Source organism: Miniopterus schreibersii (assembly GCF_964146895.1).
Source record: "Miniopterus schreibersii genome assembly, chromosome: 4".
NCBI classification, from domain to species: domain Eukaryota; kingdom Metazoa; phylum Chordata; class Mammalia; order Chiroptera; family Miniopteridae; genus Miniopterus; species Miniopterus schreibersii.
Window position 1 is genome coordinate 16,669,402 of NC_138105.1, and position 17,053 is coordinate 16,686,454.

The 17,053-nt window shown below is 45.5% G+C and overlaps 1 protein-coding gene and 1 pseudogene across 4 annotated transcripts in view; both read left to right on the forward strand.

Annotated features, from left to right (window-relative positions):
- Positions 1–17,053, forward strand: part of FGF1 (fibroblast growth factor 1) — a 95,707-nt gene that overhangs the window by 66,080 nt on the left and 12,574 nt on the right. For all 3 annotated transcript variants that reach the window (XM_081134895.1, XM_081134896.1, XM_081134897.1), the window contains exon 2: positions 5,970–6,171. In XM_081134895.1, coding sequence (XP_080991021.1) covers positions 6,003–6,171 — 169 coding nt within the window. In that variant the 5' untranslated portion in view covers positions 5,970–6,002. The remainder of the gene's footprint in view (positions 1–5,969; positions 6,172–17,053) is intronic.
- On the forward strand, positions 11,533–12,721 carry LOC308555984 (dnaJ homolog subfamily A member 1 pseudogene; annotated as a pseudogene). The gene has a single exon. The product of its transcript is annotated as a dnaJ homolog subfamily A member 1 pseudogene (transcript).

Here is a 17,053-nt window from a genome sequence, read left to right on the forward strand (position 1 = left end):
GAGAAGAATGGTATTCATTAATTGTTGGGTGCAAATTTGTCCCATGATCATTCAATTAAACTTGTTGTGTATTTCAATCTTCTATATCCTTAATATTTTTTTGTCTGTTTGCTCTATTATTTATGACAGAAATGTATTAAAATATCCCACTATCATTGTGGATTTGTCAACTTCTCCTTAGGCATTTGTCGGTTTTTGTTTTATATGTTTTGAGGCGTTGTCATTATTGAGCTTAGACTTTTTATACCTTTCTGTTGATTGTTCCACTTATCACTATGCAGTGATCCCTTTTATCCTCGATCATTCTTTTTGCCTTAGACCTACTTTATATGATATTCGTTTAGCCATATCAACTTTTGTGTTAACATTTGGTATCCATTTTTCACCCTTTTGCTTTCAACTTTCCTGTGTCCTTGTGTTTTAAATGTGTCTCTTGTAATGAGAGTGTGGATGATTTTTTTTAAAAATCCAGTAGCTAGTAAAATTAGTCCATTTACATTTATTGTGATTATAAATACATTTGGATTTATTTCTACCACCTAATTTTGAGCAATTTTTTTATTTTCTATTTTTTTCTCCTTTTCTGGATTCTTTTGAATGAGTAGTTTTATTTATTTTGTTTTATTTCCTTTATCCCTACCAGTTGCTGGTTGGAATCCAATGCATTCTATTTCTTTTCTTTTAGTAGTTACCCCTAACATTTAACAAGCATTCTGACTTAACAAGATCTAGGTTAATTAATATCTATAAGGAACAGTTAAGCTTTGAGGTGATGCCATTCATAGAGACAGGGAGCAAGGACTTAAAGCATATTTGGAACCAAAGGTGAAGCCTGTTTTACATATGCTGTGTTTGAGGACACATATCCAATTACCACCTTAACAGATGCTTATGCATCTACCTTGGGTGGCTTTTTACACTTTGCAAAATATCTCTTTTCATGGGTATTCTGTGTTGCATTGGCAGTGACAGGGGTTAAAAGCAAAAATAAATAAATAAATAAATAAACAACAGCGATTGCCTTCCCTTGATTCTTAGAACTGTGAGTCTTTCCTTCTAGCTTAATCAGCAGGGTCAAACTGAGCACAGATGTCTCATACATAGAGCAGGCTTCCCAAATGTCACGTCAGTAACTGTGTATAAGCTGAGAACTGAGCCTGAAATGGTGGCCTGGATTCTTCCATACATAACCATGTTCTACCTTTGCCTCCTCCATTTCTCTGCTATCTTGGTGTCTTACATGATGGGGGGGGGGGGGGCGCTCAGCTAATTTCCACCAAATATGAGAGGGAATAAAAAATTCTATTTTCATACCAATTGAAAAATTACTTTAAGTTAAGCATTCAATCACAGCTGACCTAGACCACCTCAGGCCTTGCCTAGTTCAACATAACCAGTTACTCATATCTCCTACAGGTCAGGTAACATTTCTATTCTTTCCAAGCGCTGTCATGAATAGTGAGCCCACTTAACCCTTCAGATGACTGTGAGGCAGGCAGGGTGGAGATTGTTAGAGGACATATCTCGGAAGCTGTAAATGACTCGCCCAGGTTCCCAGAGCCAATTGGTGCAGAGAAGGAGCTGTACAGAGTTGCTCAGTGCACCACATTGAAAAGTGACTGTTGTCTTCCTGGGCCAGGGTGTATACTTAACATCCTGACCATGTGTCAGAGCTTGCATTCTCCTCAGAAGCTACCACTGGCAAAATAGGTCAGCCTTAACACAGGTGTTCCAAAAGGCTTGGTGTTCTCTTCACTTTGGTGTCACTAATAAGTCAAGAAAATCTTCAGGTTTTCCCTAAGTCTCACCAGTGCCCCAAATTTCAAAGGGCTGGGCTTAGCACACAACGATGGCATGAAGTCCACTTGATCTTTTCCATCTTCCAACACACACACACACACACACACACACACACACACACACACACACACACAGATAACCCCCTCCCCTGAAGCCAACAAAAACATAATAACGACAAGAAGCAGAGCTTATAAATTTCCATTATGCGTAATGCCTGATTTCATGTAGTTAATGGATTCATTTATTAGAGCAATTTGTGTAAATCCCCGAGGGCCTGCTGAGACTGTTGCCTAATAGTTTTATCACGTCATAGACTTCCTTTATGCCTACCCTCAAACAAATACTGGATTGGCAAGGAACTATGGACCAACCACTGCTTAAAATATCGGTAAATTATAATGAAGCAAAAAAATAAAAATAAGGGCTTTTTGTGTCTCTAGGGTTTCCTTCAGCAACAAAAGGGATTTCTTTTTTTTTTTTTTTTTAAGTTTCAGCTGATTCATAAATGCTGCTTCTACAGTTTATCAATTTCACATTGACTCAAAGCTTACTTTCAGGAGTCAATATGTCCTGATCAGGTTTCCAGGTATGGATCTGCACTAAGCAGTGATGGGAGCAATCTGAAGTCAGTACGACCACCCCATTACTAACCCTCCTACTGAGGGGAGAGGCAGAGAGCAGAGTCTCAGCCTTGCATAACCGCAGGCTGCACCGTAATCAGGAAGGAGGGGATGCCTGCTGGCCTCCAGCAGAGGTTGTTTGGCTGGAGAGAGTCCCACAGTGACCAAGTCCAGGAATGGGAGCATTAGTATAATCCTTGGCCAGAGGTGGTGCCTCCAACCTCAGTCAGCCTTCCCGTGCATCTGTTCCCCTTCACCCCAACAGGATGGAAGCAAGAATGCAAACAGATAGAGCCAAATCCATCCCCAACACTTAGAAAACGTCTTAATGGAGACTCTCCACGGATGTTGGGTCTAAAAGGGAGGCCGATCTTAACACACACAACCAGGGCCACGGGGGACTTCCATTTGAGAAAACCCAGGGACGATAAGAAACAATTCTGCCACTAAAGACTGATGATACAAATGGCTATTTGTACAGTTAAATGTCAACACTAGTATATAATTACTACCCCCTGCAACAAATTAATGACATAACATAGTAAGTGCTTGGAAAAAAGTCGATAAAACAAAAAATATTGATGATCTCTTAGTTGTATTTTAAGGAAGGGGTATCTTTTAAGTGTTATATGCTAACGGAGAGGCGATGGTTGAAGAGATCCGTGTTTGGAAGAACTAAATTGCTTTATCAGAAGGGCCAGAAGCAAGTGGAGTGAGAGGGAGATTGTGAGGCTGGGTGGGAAAAGGGCTGAGTAGAGAGACAGAATGAGAGAGAGAGAAAACAGAGGTGTACAGAGACATAGAGGCTGAAAGAGAAGGGTTTGGAAGAAAGAGTGAGGGTTTGGGAAGGAAACACAATGTGCTGTGCAAGGTAAACTCTGCAGTCTTCCCTGTGAAATCGACGGAAATAGAATTAATTTTCTACCTGGTATTGTACTATGTGAAAAGAGCTGGACAGAGTTTTACCAAATGTAAGGAGGATATTTGGGGTCGTCTTTAAATATAGTTTATATGATACATGCAAAATTCTCTTTGGGGTCCATGGAAGGACTTCAAACTATAACTGAAACTGGGGATAGTGTGACTGGTCCATATGACTACAGATTGGAAGAGATGTACCAGAAACATTAAAATGCCTGGAGCAGAGGAAGCAAATGGAGGCTTCCAACACAAATCCTAATTCCAAAATCACCTGGACAAATTATCCAAATTGTTGTCTTCATTCATGGTGGAATTAATTTCTGTAGAGTAGTTCATGAGGCTGTTCCAGGGATGGATGGATGGATGGATGGATGGATGGATGGATGGACCGGTGGATGGATGGATGGTGGGTGGATGGATGGGTGGATGGATGAGTGGATGGGTGGGTGGATCGGTGGATGGGTGGTGGGTGGATGGATGGGTGGATGGATGGATGAGTGGATGGGTCGTGGGTGGATGGATGGGTGGATGGATGGGTGGACCAGTGGATGGGTGGATGGGTGAGTGGATGAATGGTGGGAGGATGGATGGGTGGATGGGTGGATGGATGAGTGGATGGGTGGGTGGATGGGTGGATGGCGAGTGTGGAGAGTGCAGGAGGCTAGCTGGCCTTCTGTGACATTCACAGGGCTCCTTAACACCTAGCAATGTGGGTTCTCCTGGAAATAAGGAGATGCCTGGAGTCCACTGCCAGGCTGGCATGGGGGAGAAGTGGAGGCTGGTGGTGGTGGTAATAACCAACATCTGGGTCACAAATAAACAACTTAATTTTTGGCTGAAACCACAGATAGTAGTACCAAGCCCTATATACCACATTTTCCTATATATACATACTTAGGATAACATGTAATATCTAAATTGGGCACAGTGAGAGATTAACAACAATAGCTAAAAATAAAATAGAACGATTATAACAATATACTGTAATAAGAGCTAGGTGAATGGCTTTGGGGCCATTATGAAGTAAAATAAGGTGGCTGAACACAAGCACTATGATACCACCACAGTCCATCTGATAACTGAGCCGGCTGCTGGACAAAGGGCGATTCATGTCCTGGGTGGGACAGAGCAGGACAGTGTGAGATTTCATCAGGCTACTCAGAGCGCTGCACAATTTAAAACTTAAGAACTGTTTATTTCTGGAATTTTTCATTTCATATTTTCAGACCACAGTTGGCCGTGGGTAATTAAAACCACAGAAAGGGAAACCGTGGATGGGGGGGCACTACCATAACACTGCAGTACTGGTGAGGTCACGGAACCTTTTCTTGGTGATTAAAGGCAAGTTAGGGCTTTGTTTCAAGAGACCCATTTTGAGGTTCATCTCTGCCTCTTACTAGCTGTTGACCTTGGATGGACCACTGAACATCTCTAAGTTTTGGCTTCATTTTATTTTTTAAAAATGAGGGTGATACGAGTGTCTGTTTCAAAGGGTTACGGTGAGCATTATATGAGTCAACCTCTAGCCCAGAATACATTAATAATTATGATGATCATTACTACTATAAGGCCGCTTGATAAACCAATGTGTGCAGTCAGCACCTACTCACACTTATGAGGGTCCCACGTTAGTGTCCTGGTCTCTCCGCCTCTTGCCCTTTAGTCACCAGCATGTCATTCTCCTAAATGGTGGGGACAAATAGATGCTTTAAAATTCTAGAGTTGATTGGCTTTGCTTTCTAATCCTTAGAGGTGTAATTGATACATTTTTACACTAATATATTATAAATTTACATAGAGTGGGTATATATAACATTAGAGGATTATAATATGCAATTTGGTGGTTTCTGCGTCATAAGTATGTCTCCTTAGACAATAGTTAGGACAAAGATGGGTTTGTACAAGGGACACCTTCTCTGTGTGATAAGGGTATGTGGAGAGCTGTGGAAGCAGGCAACTGGCATGCCCTTCATAATGATCTGCCTCCAGAAATTTCCCTTGGTACAGTGTTTGCCCTTTAAAAACCCCATGTAACGCCCCCACGCGCCCTTCCCCAGTTCCAGGTCCGTTCCCACCAGCAAACGCGGAATTTTCCTTTACACATTAACCTGCGGCTGTCTCCGTGCGTGTCCTCCGGGCCTCGAGGCCGGGCTCTCTGCTATCTCTGCACCTGGACCTGGCGGTACCCAGTCAAAACAGTGGGAGGGTGGAGGGCAAACCTCAGCCCGGCCTCTCGGTTTTTGTGGGTTTCAGCTGGACCCCAGGTGTTATTTTAGTGCAACTTTGGTATTTAATTTGAGGATGTGTGTGGATCAGAAGGAGAGACCAACACATTATTTTTTTTTCCCTTGGCCAAATGATTAAATTTAAAGTTCTAAAAAACGCACAGCTTGATCCAAAGCTGTGGCCAATTGGGAAGTGAGAAATGCCCCAACAATCCCTCCCATGCCCTGACCATCCCTCCTTAACCACCGGCCACCGCACGGGCCCATTACTGTGGGCATTGCCTGGCCTGTCTGTGGTTCGCAACCCACCAGAGCCCTGCGCCCAAGGCTCTTTCCCTTCCTGAAGGTGTACGTTGCACCTTTGCTGGATGAACATTCCACGTATCTGTCTAATTTCTTACAGCCCTGAAAGCACATAACCAGCAGTTGCCCAGCCATGGCAGAAGGGGACGTCACCACGTTCACCGCCCTGACCGAGAAGTTTAATCTGCCTCTGGGTAATTACAAGAAGCCCAAACTTCTCTACTGCAGCAATGGGGGCCACTTCCTGAGGATCCTCCCAGATGGCACAGTGGATGGGACAAGGGACAAGAGCGACCAGCACAGTAAGCACCCATCTGTCTTGGAGCCTCTCACCTTTCTGGTGTCTTCCTTAGTCAAGGGTGGGGGAAGAGAGGATATCTAAATACTGGTACCCCCTTCTCCAGGGTCTATTAAGGCATGACACTCTCAGGGGCGGTGTGACATAAATGTGGAAAGGGTCTGGGTGTAGAAAATTGAGTTGTGAGGGCCAGAGCCTACCTAAAGGGGACTCTCTTGACTTACACAGCTGCTTTGAGATCAGATGTGGCGGCCAATGTTGAGTCATGCAGATTTCTGTAACTAGTGAAACCAGGGAACCCCCCCCCCCCAGGCTGGTCAGGGTCCTGTTTGCTCCAGGAGGGGAAGAGCCGCATGGGGCAGCAGCAGTAGGCCTCGCAAAAGACGTGGGCTCAGGTTCAAGTTTACTGACTCTCCAGGTTACCTTTCCACTGGGCTTGATTTGTGAAACCCTAGTTCAAATCGTAGTCTTACACATCATAAATTATGAGCTTCTGCTCTGCGTATCATGCAGATGTGGTTGTGGTAACCGGGAGGGGTAAAGTCATTCCCCAGACCTTAAAGAAACTGGAGAGCTGGGGTGATTCAAGCCAAAAGCTGAATATCTCTTCCGGGCTTTCCTGCCAATCCAGCTCTCAGACGGCGTTGATACATGGAGTTATAGCTTCAGAAAAAAGAAGCTTCTTGACTATCTAAGAATAAAAATGTCTTCCTTCTGCTTTAGTACTTCTGGCGTTAGGTGTCTGAGTTCTACTGTGATGTTATCGGGAATTCCCTGAGTTATCACTGAGGCATTAGATGTTATAGAGAAGCCAGAAGTCAGATCTGGTCCCTCCTAAGAGGCTCAAAAGGGCCAAACATCTCACAAATCAGGAGAAGGAAAGTATGGATGAAATTAGAAGACAGAACACAGCACAGGTAGAGAGTAATGTTCTGTAGGATGGCTTTAAAAAGGAATCCACAGCCCTGGCTGGTGTGGCTCAGTTGGTTGGGTGTCATCCTGTGCACCAAAAGGCCACTGGTCCGATTTCCGCCAGGGCGCATGCCTGGGTTGCAGGCTTGATCCCCAGGAAGGGGTGTGCAGGAGGCAGCCGATCGACGTTTTGCTCTCACATCAATGTTTCTCTCCCTCTGTCTTCCTCCCTCTTTCTCTCTCTCTAAAAATCAATAGAAAAATCTTTAAAAGAAAAAAAAATGTTTTTTAATAGAATGCATATGACTGGCTTTGATCTGATGGTCTATATATGAGGTAGTCTTAATTATCCATGAAATATGCACCACAAACAGCAGGATCTAAGTACAAATGACCACTGCATTGTGCTCAGTCTCCACCCTCAGATGCACGGATAGTGGGGAGGGAAGCCAGTGTTTACAAAACCTTTGGCATTGTCCCTTCTTTCCCAGCCACTATGCAGACCCTGGAGCTGGGGAGCAGGAGGGCTGAGGTTGGGGCTTGCAGCTGCAGAGTTAGATGTACAGGGCTTTGCCTTGATGGCTTGTCTTCAAATGGGCCTTCTGAATGCCTGATCCCTGATGAAAAATAGGCACCAGAATGAGGCAAAAAAGACTCTGTTTAGTTGCTTCTGTCAACTGTACAGAAGCAACGTTTACTGCAAATAAATCGACTTAGATTGTAGTCTGTTGTGTCAGGCAAGCCACACAAGTTCTGTGATCTGCCCCACTCAACACCAGGGGAACAAGCTTTAATTTCTCTAAAGTTGTAAATGTTTCTAACAAGTTTTACCAATTTCCTGAACCAATGGGAATGCTCTCTGGTCCTCAGACTCTCAGGGGAAAGACAACCTTGGTGAAGCCCTCCTCAGGGTTGAGCTGGCTGTTTCGGGAAACCTTGAATTCTGGGGTAACAAGAGGTGAGGTTACAATTACAATTTCCACGTACTGGAATTTCTGTGCAAATGGCTCATGTCTTCATTGTTGTCATTCCATCATCAACATAGAGACTGCACTCTGGGTAGGTAGGAGTGCTGAGGGCTCAGCCGCCTCACCTGGGATGTCAGGAACCCTTGGGATGCAGCATAAGGCGGCCTTAGGGGTGTGGACGAGGGGGTCCTGGATTCACTATTTGCCAGGTGAACCCGGGCAAGTTACTGAAACCTTCTGGCCTTACTATTCTCACTTATAAAATAATAATATCACTTGCCTCACATGTTTCTTGAAAGGAGTAAATGAGATAATGTAATGAAAATTCTTGGCACAACCTCTAGGCCCAAAGTAAGCACATCCTGGTTAATATTGCTGGTGGTGTTGTCACTGTGGTCATCACCAGGACTTACCCAGCAAATGCACTCCAGCATCTTCACCCCAGCATACACTCCAGCATAGTCACCCCAGCATAGTTACCCCAGCAGTCACCCCAGCATATACTCCAGCATAGTCACCCCTGCATAGTTACCCCAGCAGTCACCCCAGCATAGTTACCCCAGCATAGTCACCCCTGCATAGTTACCCCAGCAGTCACCCCAGCATAGTTACCCCAGCATAGTCACCCCTGCATAGTTACCCCAGCAGTCACCCCAGCATAGTTACCCCAGCATAGTCACCCCTGCATAGTTACCCCAGCAGTCACCCCAGCATATACTCTAGCATAGTCACCCCTGCATAGTTACCCTAGCAGTCACCCCAGCATACTCACCCCAGCATATACTCTAGCATAGTCACCCCTGCATAGTTACCCCAGCAGTCACCCCAGCATACTCACCCCAGCATATACTCTAGCATACTCATCCCAGCATACTCACTCCGGCATATTCACCCCAGCAGTCACCCCAGCATAGTCACCCCAGCATAGTCACCCCAGCACATACCCCAGCATAGTCACCCCAGCAGTCACCCCAGCATAGTCACCCCAGCATATGGAAACACAGTATAACACTCAGGACCTTCCCTGTGTTTTCCTCTTCCGTCGTACTCCCTTCCAGCAAGGCCGGGGGTCTAACTTCTGGGTTTGAGTCAATGCCTTTCGGACAACATGCAGAGCTGGGGTGCTGACCTATTTACTTATTCTAGGGCTAAGAACAAGGGCCAAGGACAGAAATCAGGGTAGGTGGGGTGAGGGAGCAGAAATCCCTCCCCAGACTGTGAGATGCCAGGGGAATGACATAATCCGCACACCCTCGGCCGTGTCAGGGCCTGGGGTTAAGAGTCAGAAAGCTCGAGTTGACACTCCTCGTTGGCCCTCTCTAACTGGAGCAGCGCTGGACAATGGCCATTCCCTCCATTCCACGTAAAGTGCTCTGCAAAAGAGCTTCAAACCCCCAGCCCCGTGACCCTTCCGATCATCCTCTCCTATCTGGAACTTTAGATGTCCCCGGTGTTCCCAGCTGTCTTATCTTGTGGAACATATTGAGACTCAGTTTCCCCACCTGTGGAATGGGAATCCTAACACTGCCCTGCGTACTTCACAAGGCGGAAAATTCATGAGATCCTGCAGCTCCGAGGACGCCCTGGCTTGGATGCACCCACTGAATGTGGTTATGTCGCCCTCTCCTGCCCAGTGGCGGTACTGCCACAACCTTTCTGAATTTCAAGTAACAGAATCAACCTGGACCTGCCTGGAATGGATGATCCCTGACTAACTGATTAGCACAGTCTAGCAAGGGGATGGTTTATATTCCTTGAACATTAGTTTGAGCATGATTAGAGATTGTGGTCACAGGTAGAGAGCCACACTCTAAGACTTCCTTCAGGAAGAATCATTGCTAAAAGCCAATTAAATATTTAAACAAATCTACATAAATCATGCAAGATAGAGCTGTGTGCCTGCCAGCTCTACAATGCAAAAACAAAACAAAACAAAAAAAACAAATAAAAAAAACCTCCTTTCACAGCTTCTCTTTGTCCCCAAACAGCAGATCTGCCCTGGGCAAAATTGGGAAGTTTTCAATTTCATCTTCTACCTGAAGTTCCCAGGTACCTCACACAAGGCCTCCCCTGGAGTGGCAGAAACCTACAATGGATGCTTGTGCACAGGCCTCTGTAATGCAGCCCTGAGTGCAATGTCCCCACTGGTGGGGATTTCTGGCCTGTAGAGTAGATGTTTTTGTTTGCCCCTTTACAACTCCTCACATTACATGGTGGGCAGTTACCATTATGGGCTGTGAGCACTCGTTCCATTACCATATTACAAATGCCAGGAAAATGCAGAGGGCAAGAGCTGCCCATTTGTGAGAAGGGGCATGGGTACGGGCTGTGAAAAGATTCATGTTGACACCCAGGGCTCTTCTTTGGGAGATGGGTAAATGGAGATGTCTTCCTGGAAGAGGAACAGGTGCAGGGAAAGACATTTCAGGGGTGCCTCGTGTACCAGGCAGCATTCCTTAGAGTTTTAATTCCACATTTATTGTGTGACTATTTAATGGTTTTCTCCCCCCATGGGCTTCTTGTGGACAGGGACTTAGAGTCCAACAATGTAATTTTTGTGGCTAGCACATTGCCTGACAGTTGGTATAATGTCCAATAAACATTAATTTGATGAGTCCATGAATTGTACTGGTGGCAGATAGATCCAAACTCAACAATATATTAAATGCCAATTGAGCACCTGGATGTGCCAGGCTCTGTGCCAGACTCTTTCATTTCTGCCTAGCTACAGAGAGGTTACAAATTGTCATCACTCTGTGAACACGAAGCTAACAGGGCCTGTGACGAGCGAGTAACTGGTAAAGCTCGGCACAGAATTCCCAGCTTCTTCTTCCAAGACTAAGGCTCTCTCCATACCCACTACAGCCCCCAAAGTCAACACTGTGATACTGGTTTTGCCCCACAAACTTATTAAATAAACATACTGGATCTATGCAACCTGTCTTGTGGGTCAGATGCATGTAGGCGCAGGTCCCATCGCCACTTACTAGTCCCGTGCAACCTTGGGGAAGTTACCTCCCCTCCACATGCCTCAGTTTCCTCATTTTATAAACAAGGGTGACAAAACCATTGACAAAACAAAAAGACAACCCACGGAATGGGAGAATATATTAGCCAAGAATATATCTGGTAAGGGGCAGATACCCAAAATATGTAAGAAACTCATACAACTCAATAATAAACAAACAAAATAAACAATCTGGTCAAAAAATGGGCAGAGGACATGAATAGACATTTCTCAAAAAAATGATTATGGATGGCCAACAGATATAAGAAAAGATGCTCAACATCACCAATCAGCAGGGAAATGCAAATTAAAACCACAATGAGGTACCACCTCATACCAGTCAGAATGAAGAATTATAGGGAACTTTCCAGAACACTCGGTGAGAGGTGGAGGAGCGGCGGCTTTCCGAGCTGCGTGCAGCAATGTGCTCTTTCCAGCTCCTCCACACCTCCCTCGGCCCGCTCCCTGGCTGTCAAAAATGGTGAAAGAAACCACTGACTATGATGTTTTGGGGGTGAAACCCAATGCACCCAGGAAGAATTGAAAAAGACTTACAGGAAGCTGGCCTTGAAGGACCACCTGATATGAATCCAAATGAAGAAAGAAGTTTAAGTAGATTTCCCAAGCCTGTGAAGTGCAATCTGATGCAAAGAAAATGTAATTATATGACAAAGGAGGAGAGCAAGCTGTTAAAGAAGGTGGAGCAGGTGGCGGTTTTGGCTCGTCCATGGACATCTTTGACATGTTTTTTGGAGGAGGAAGGATGCAGAGAGAAAGGAGAGGTACAAATGTTGTGCATCAGGTCTCAGTAACCTTAGAAGATTTATATAATGGTGCAACAAGAAAACTAGCTCTGCAGAAGAATGTCATTTGTGACTAATGTGAAGGCTGAGGTGGTAAGAAAGGAGCAGTCGAGTGCTGTCCCAATTGCCGAGGTACTGGACCTCAAGTAAGAATTCATCAGATAGGACCTGGAATGGTTCAGCAAATTCGGTCTGTGTGCATGGAGTGCCAGGGCCATGGGGAACGGATCAGTCCTAAAGGGAGATGTAAAAGCTGCAACGGAAGGAAGGTAGTTCGAGAGGAGAAGGTTCTAGAAGTTCATATTGATAAAGGCATGAAAGATGGCCAGAAGATAGCATTCCATGGTGAAGGAGACCAAGAACCAGGACTGGAGCCAGGAGGTATTATCATTGTTTTAGATCAAAAGGACCATGGTGGTTTCACTTGACGAGGAGAAGACCTTTTCCTGTGTATGGACATACAGCTGGCCGAAGCATTGTGTGGCTTTTGAAAACCAGTAGCTACGCCTCACAACCGAACCATAGTCATCACCTCTCATCCATGTCAGACTGTCAAGCATGGAGATATCAAGTGTGTGCTAAATGAAGGCATGCCGATGTATCGTAGACCATATGAAAAGGGTCATCTAATCATCGAATTCAAGGTAAACTTTCCTGAGAATCGCTTTCTCTCTCCTGACAAACTCTCTTTGCTAGAAAAACTCCTACCTGAAAGGAAGGAAGTAGAAGAGACTGATGAAATGGACTAGGTAGAACTGGTGGACTTTGATCCAAATCAAGAAAGACGGTGCCATTACAATGGGGAAGCACATGGGGATCATGAACCTCATCCTAGGGGTGGGTGTTCAGTGTCAGGCCTCTTAATGGGGCCAGGGAATAACACTCGCTGCTGGCCTTTTATATACAGTAGTGAATGAGGGAAGAACTATAATCATAATATGCTCACTACTTGCTATTGTTTTTGTTTTAACATTCAACTATAGTAGTGTTTTAGAAATTAAATGAAGAATTAACTCAAATATATATATAAAAAGAATTATAGATGGTCAACAGACATATGAAAAGATGCTCAACATTGCTAATCATCAGGGAGGTACACATTAAAACCACAGTGAGACACCACCTCACAGCAGTCAGAATGGCTATTATCAAAAAGTCTATAAATAACATGTGTAGCGAGGATGTGCACTATTGGTGGTGCAAACTGGTGCAGCCACTATGGAAACAGTATCGAGATTCCACAAAAAACTAAAACTAGATATACCTTATGACTCAGCAATTCCACTTCCAGATATTTAGCCAAAGGAAAACAAAAGTACTAATTAAACAGATACATGCACCCCTAAGTTCACTGCAACATTATTTACGATATCAAGATATGGAGGCAACGTAGGTGCCCATAGGTAGATGAATGGAAAAGATGTGCTACATATATACAACAGAATATTACACAGCGAGAAAAAAGAATGAAACCTTGCCATGTGTGACAACATAGACGGATCTAGAAAGTATCATGCCGAGTGAAATAGGTCAGACAAGGAAAGGCAAATGCTATATGGTTCCACTTATGTGTGGAATCTAAAAAAAACATAACACCACCAAAAAACCAGGCTCACTGAAACAGAGACAAAAGGGATGGTTACCAGAAGAGAGGGGGATGGCGAGATGGGTGAAAAAGGTAAAGGGGATATAATCAATAATATTGTGGTAAGTTTACACAGTGACAGATGATTATTAGGATCAGTGGGGTGATCACATCGTAAGGTATAAAAATGTCAAATCACCATCTTGGACACCTGAAAATAACATAACTAATATAATATTGTATTCCAACTATACTTAACAAATTGCAATTGAAAGAAAAAACAAAGATGACAAGGGTACATGTCTCGTAGGAAAGTAGGAATTTTAAATGTGAAAATGTTTGCAAAAGTGTTTGACACATTACCGGGCCCTCGATAAGGGCTGGAAAGTGGTATTCAGCATGCTCATCCTCACGGCTAAGCTTCCTTGGCCTTCCTCCTCTCACTGATCTTTGGAGTCTGTGAAGTGAGATAGCTGCCGTGCTTGCTCGCTAAACCGAGGGTGACTCTTCCTCTCAGTGGCTCTGGGACTGTCTAGGTTTGGCACCCTCAGGGCCTGGCACGTGGGTCTCATGTGGCCAGGCCCTGGCCCGGCAAGCCCTGCCCCGTCTAACCTCCCGCAGAGCACGCTGTCTCCGGTGCAGCAGGGAAAGCTCCGCGTCTGATTCCACTCCTTCTGCTGGGGTTTCCGCTCTGGCGACAGGGACCAGGACTTATTACAGTAACTGGAGAACAGTAATAAGCTCACAAGGGTCGCAAACCTGCCGCCGCCTCCTGCGGCCTGTGCCCCTCGCCTCCCCGAGTGAGCACGTAAGAGGCTGCGTGGGGAGCAGGATTACCGGCACAGCTCGCCACACAGATGGAAATGTTCTGAGCAAAGTGTGTGCCAATCAAATATTTATAAATCAAACCACATCCTAAAGGCACTAGGGGAGTTGGCTGGTCCAAAGAATGCTACTTTGCAGCCCTTTCTAAAGGGCAGGCTCCTTCTCTTCGGTGAAATCCCACCCGCCCCTCGTTTTCCAGGCAGTCAGATGTCCTTTCTCGGGTTTGCTGAGACTGGGCAGCTAATGGGAAGGGCACTCTGCCCCCCACCAGCCTGGGCTGAAAGTCAAGACGGCTTTTTCACACGACCAGCACTGGCAAAGCGGAACCCTCCCGCCGGCCAGAGAGCAGAGAAGGTCCCCAGGCAGGAAAGCTCGCCCCAGCAGGGTGTTCTCCCCTCCGTGGGCTGTGACGCCAGAAGACTCCCTGCCCCTCCACCCTACACACACCCTTATCTGGTTATACAGAAGGATTTTTCTAGATAAACTGTTTAAAAATATATCACACAGTCCATGGACTGTAACAAAATTTTCCAGGCACCCTTTTCAGAGCCTAAAGGGGAAGCAGACGCCTGTACACATTCTAAGAAAAGTCTTTTTCAGGTATATATGTATTCCAAACCACTGGAATTTTTTTTCCATAAACTCAGGTTTTTTTCCTTCGCCGTCTTTCTCTAATGTTTTACGGAGCCCAGCTTGTGGCTGCGTTTTAATTATAAATGCCACTGACATAAAACAACCTCACGGAGCTCTGGATGAGGCTGACCTCACTTTGGGTAAACACGGCAAAGGACGGGAAGTCTCGACCCAGAATAAACCAGGCACGTAATCTCTTTTGGCCTCTCTGTGGAGAACAGAGTGGAAAGCAGGCTTAAAGGCCACGGATGCTACAGAAGCAGAACTTCCCTCTGCACATTTGTCTCACTAAATGTACCAGTTGTAATCTAACTTTTTAAAATTCCTAGAGCAGGGCGGCATGGCTCAGCTGGTTGAGCATCCATCCTGCGCACCAAGAGATCATCGGTTCCATTCCCAGTCAAGGCACATGCCCGGGTTGCAGGTTCGATCCCCAGTAGGGGGCCTGCAGGAGGCAGGCAATTGATGTTTCTCTCTCGTCCATGTTTCTACCTCTCTCTCCCTCTCCCTTCCTCTCTCTAAAAAAGCAATTTAAAAACCCCCATAAAATTCCTAGAGCAGGACAGGAAGATGAGAGTGAGGATGGCCCGGGGCTCGAATACAAGCTGCAGAGCCCCAAAGCTCACTTCTCTTGGCACTGACAAGCTCAAAACACCTTTTCCTTTCTATCCTTGGCAAGCAGGAGTCACATATCTTACTGCAAATAAACTACTGCTAAGAGCTAATGGAAGGCCCTGGAGAGCAGAACAAAAAACCGGAGATACAGACTTACAGTTGCTCAGAAAGAAGGTGAAACACCTAGTTAGGGGGCTGGCATATCCACTCAGAAGCTCTGGGTTCCCCTTTACGGAGGTTCCCCTAAGTGAAGACCCATGAAGGCGTCCAAAGGATGAGCCGGGCACCGGGAGGAGCACAATTCACAAGGGGGCCTTATACCTTTCAGTAATTTGACATGTATTTTTGACAAATAGGCCATTCCAAACCAGCACACCCTAATGCATTCCTAGTAAAGGAACAGGCTCCCGGGTTCTGTTGGCAATACGGTCACAAATCCGCCAGAGAAGCGCTTCCAACCTTCATACGGCACCGTTTTACAATGCTCTGTGAGCTGGATTCCTCTGAGAAATGTATGTCTATCGCTAGAGTACCTTTTAAAATATTGCTTTCCATTCCTTCTGCTAAGTCAAAAGTTGCTGTCCCCAGTTCAGAACTGGGGAACAATAAGGACCCTATGGACTCAGTGACGTATCTCATTTTTCAAAAAAGTACTCACCCCTTCAGGTTCGGCGTGCTTTAGAGCCACTGTCCTTGCTGCCCACAGGTAGCGAGCCCTAACATCCCTGCTCTGGTGCTAACCTGGTGGAAGGTGCTGGGGAAGGAAACTGAGAGGAAAGGCGTGGCTTTAGTGGTCCCTCACCCCCGTCCTGCCTCACCAGCTTCCTGGTCCCCTGCCTGCCCCGCAGAAGACTCACCTTTATGGATACCCGTGTTCTGAACTAGATGGTCCCTGGGGTCAAGCCCGAGCTGGGTCATAGAGCATCCCAGGGGTCATCGGGAGCTAGAAGCAGAAGTCTTGGTCAGCTCTGAGTGTTTGCCCACTGATGAGGAACTGGGCTCTATATGTCAACCATCCCCCAAAAAGCACAAAGGAGAATTCTACCAACACCAGCAGCCCCGTCCCCCAGAGTTAACCAGTGTTACCAGCTGACAGCTCTGGCTTCAGAATTGTGTTTTCAAAGAAATGAAGAGTTGGGATGAAGGGAAAGTCCCCTCACTCCCCTCCCCAGCCTTAGTCTTCCTCTTCCCCCCCAGAGCAGCTGCTGTCTGAATTTGGTCTGTATCTGGGGTACATTTTTCTATTTACTCCCTATATATTCATGAGCTGTGCACGTTGGCTTGTGATTTTTACAAAATTTTCATCAAGGATTTACTATATTCTTTTGCAATTTGTTTTCACTGTACATTATTTTCTGCTTCTCCTTGAAAGAAAAAAACATATATATATATGGGGGGGGGGAGGGAGAGAGAAAGGAAGAGTATTGTAGTTGTTGCACTTGTTTGTTTTTAGCACAAAAACAAGTGTTTGGGGTTTTTTGCTATTGCGTTGCTTTACCATTCACAGGGCCACCTGTACCCCTAACTGGGCGTATGCC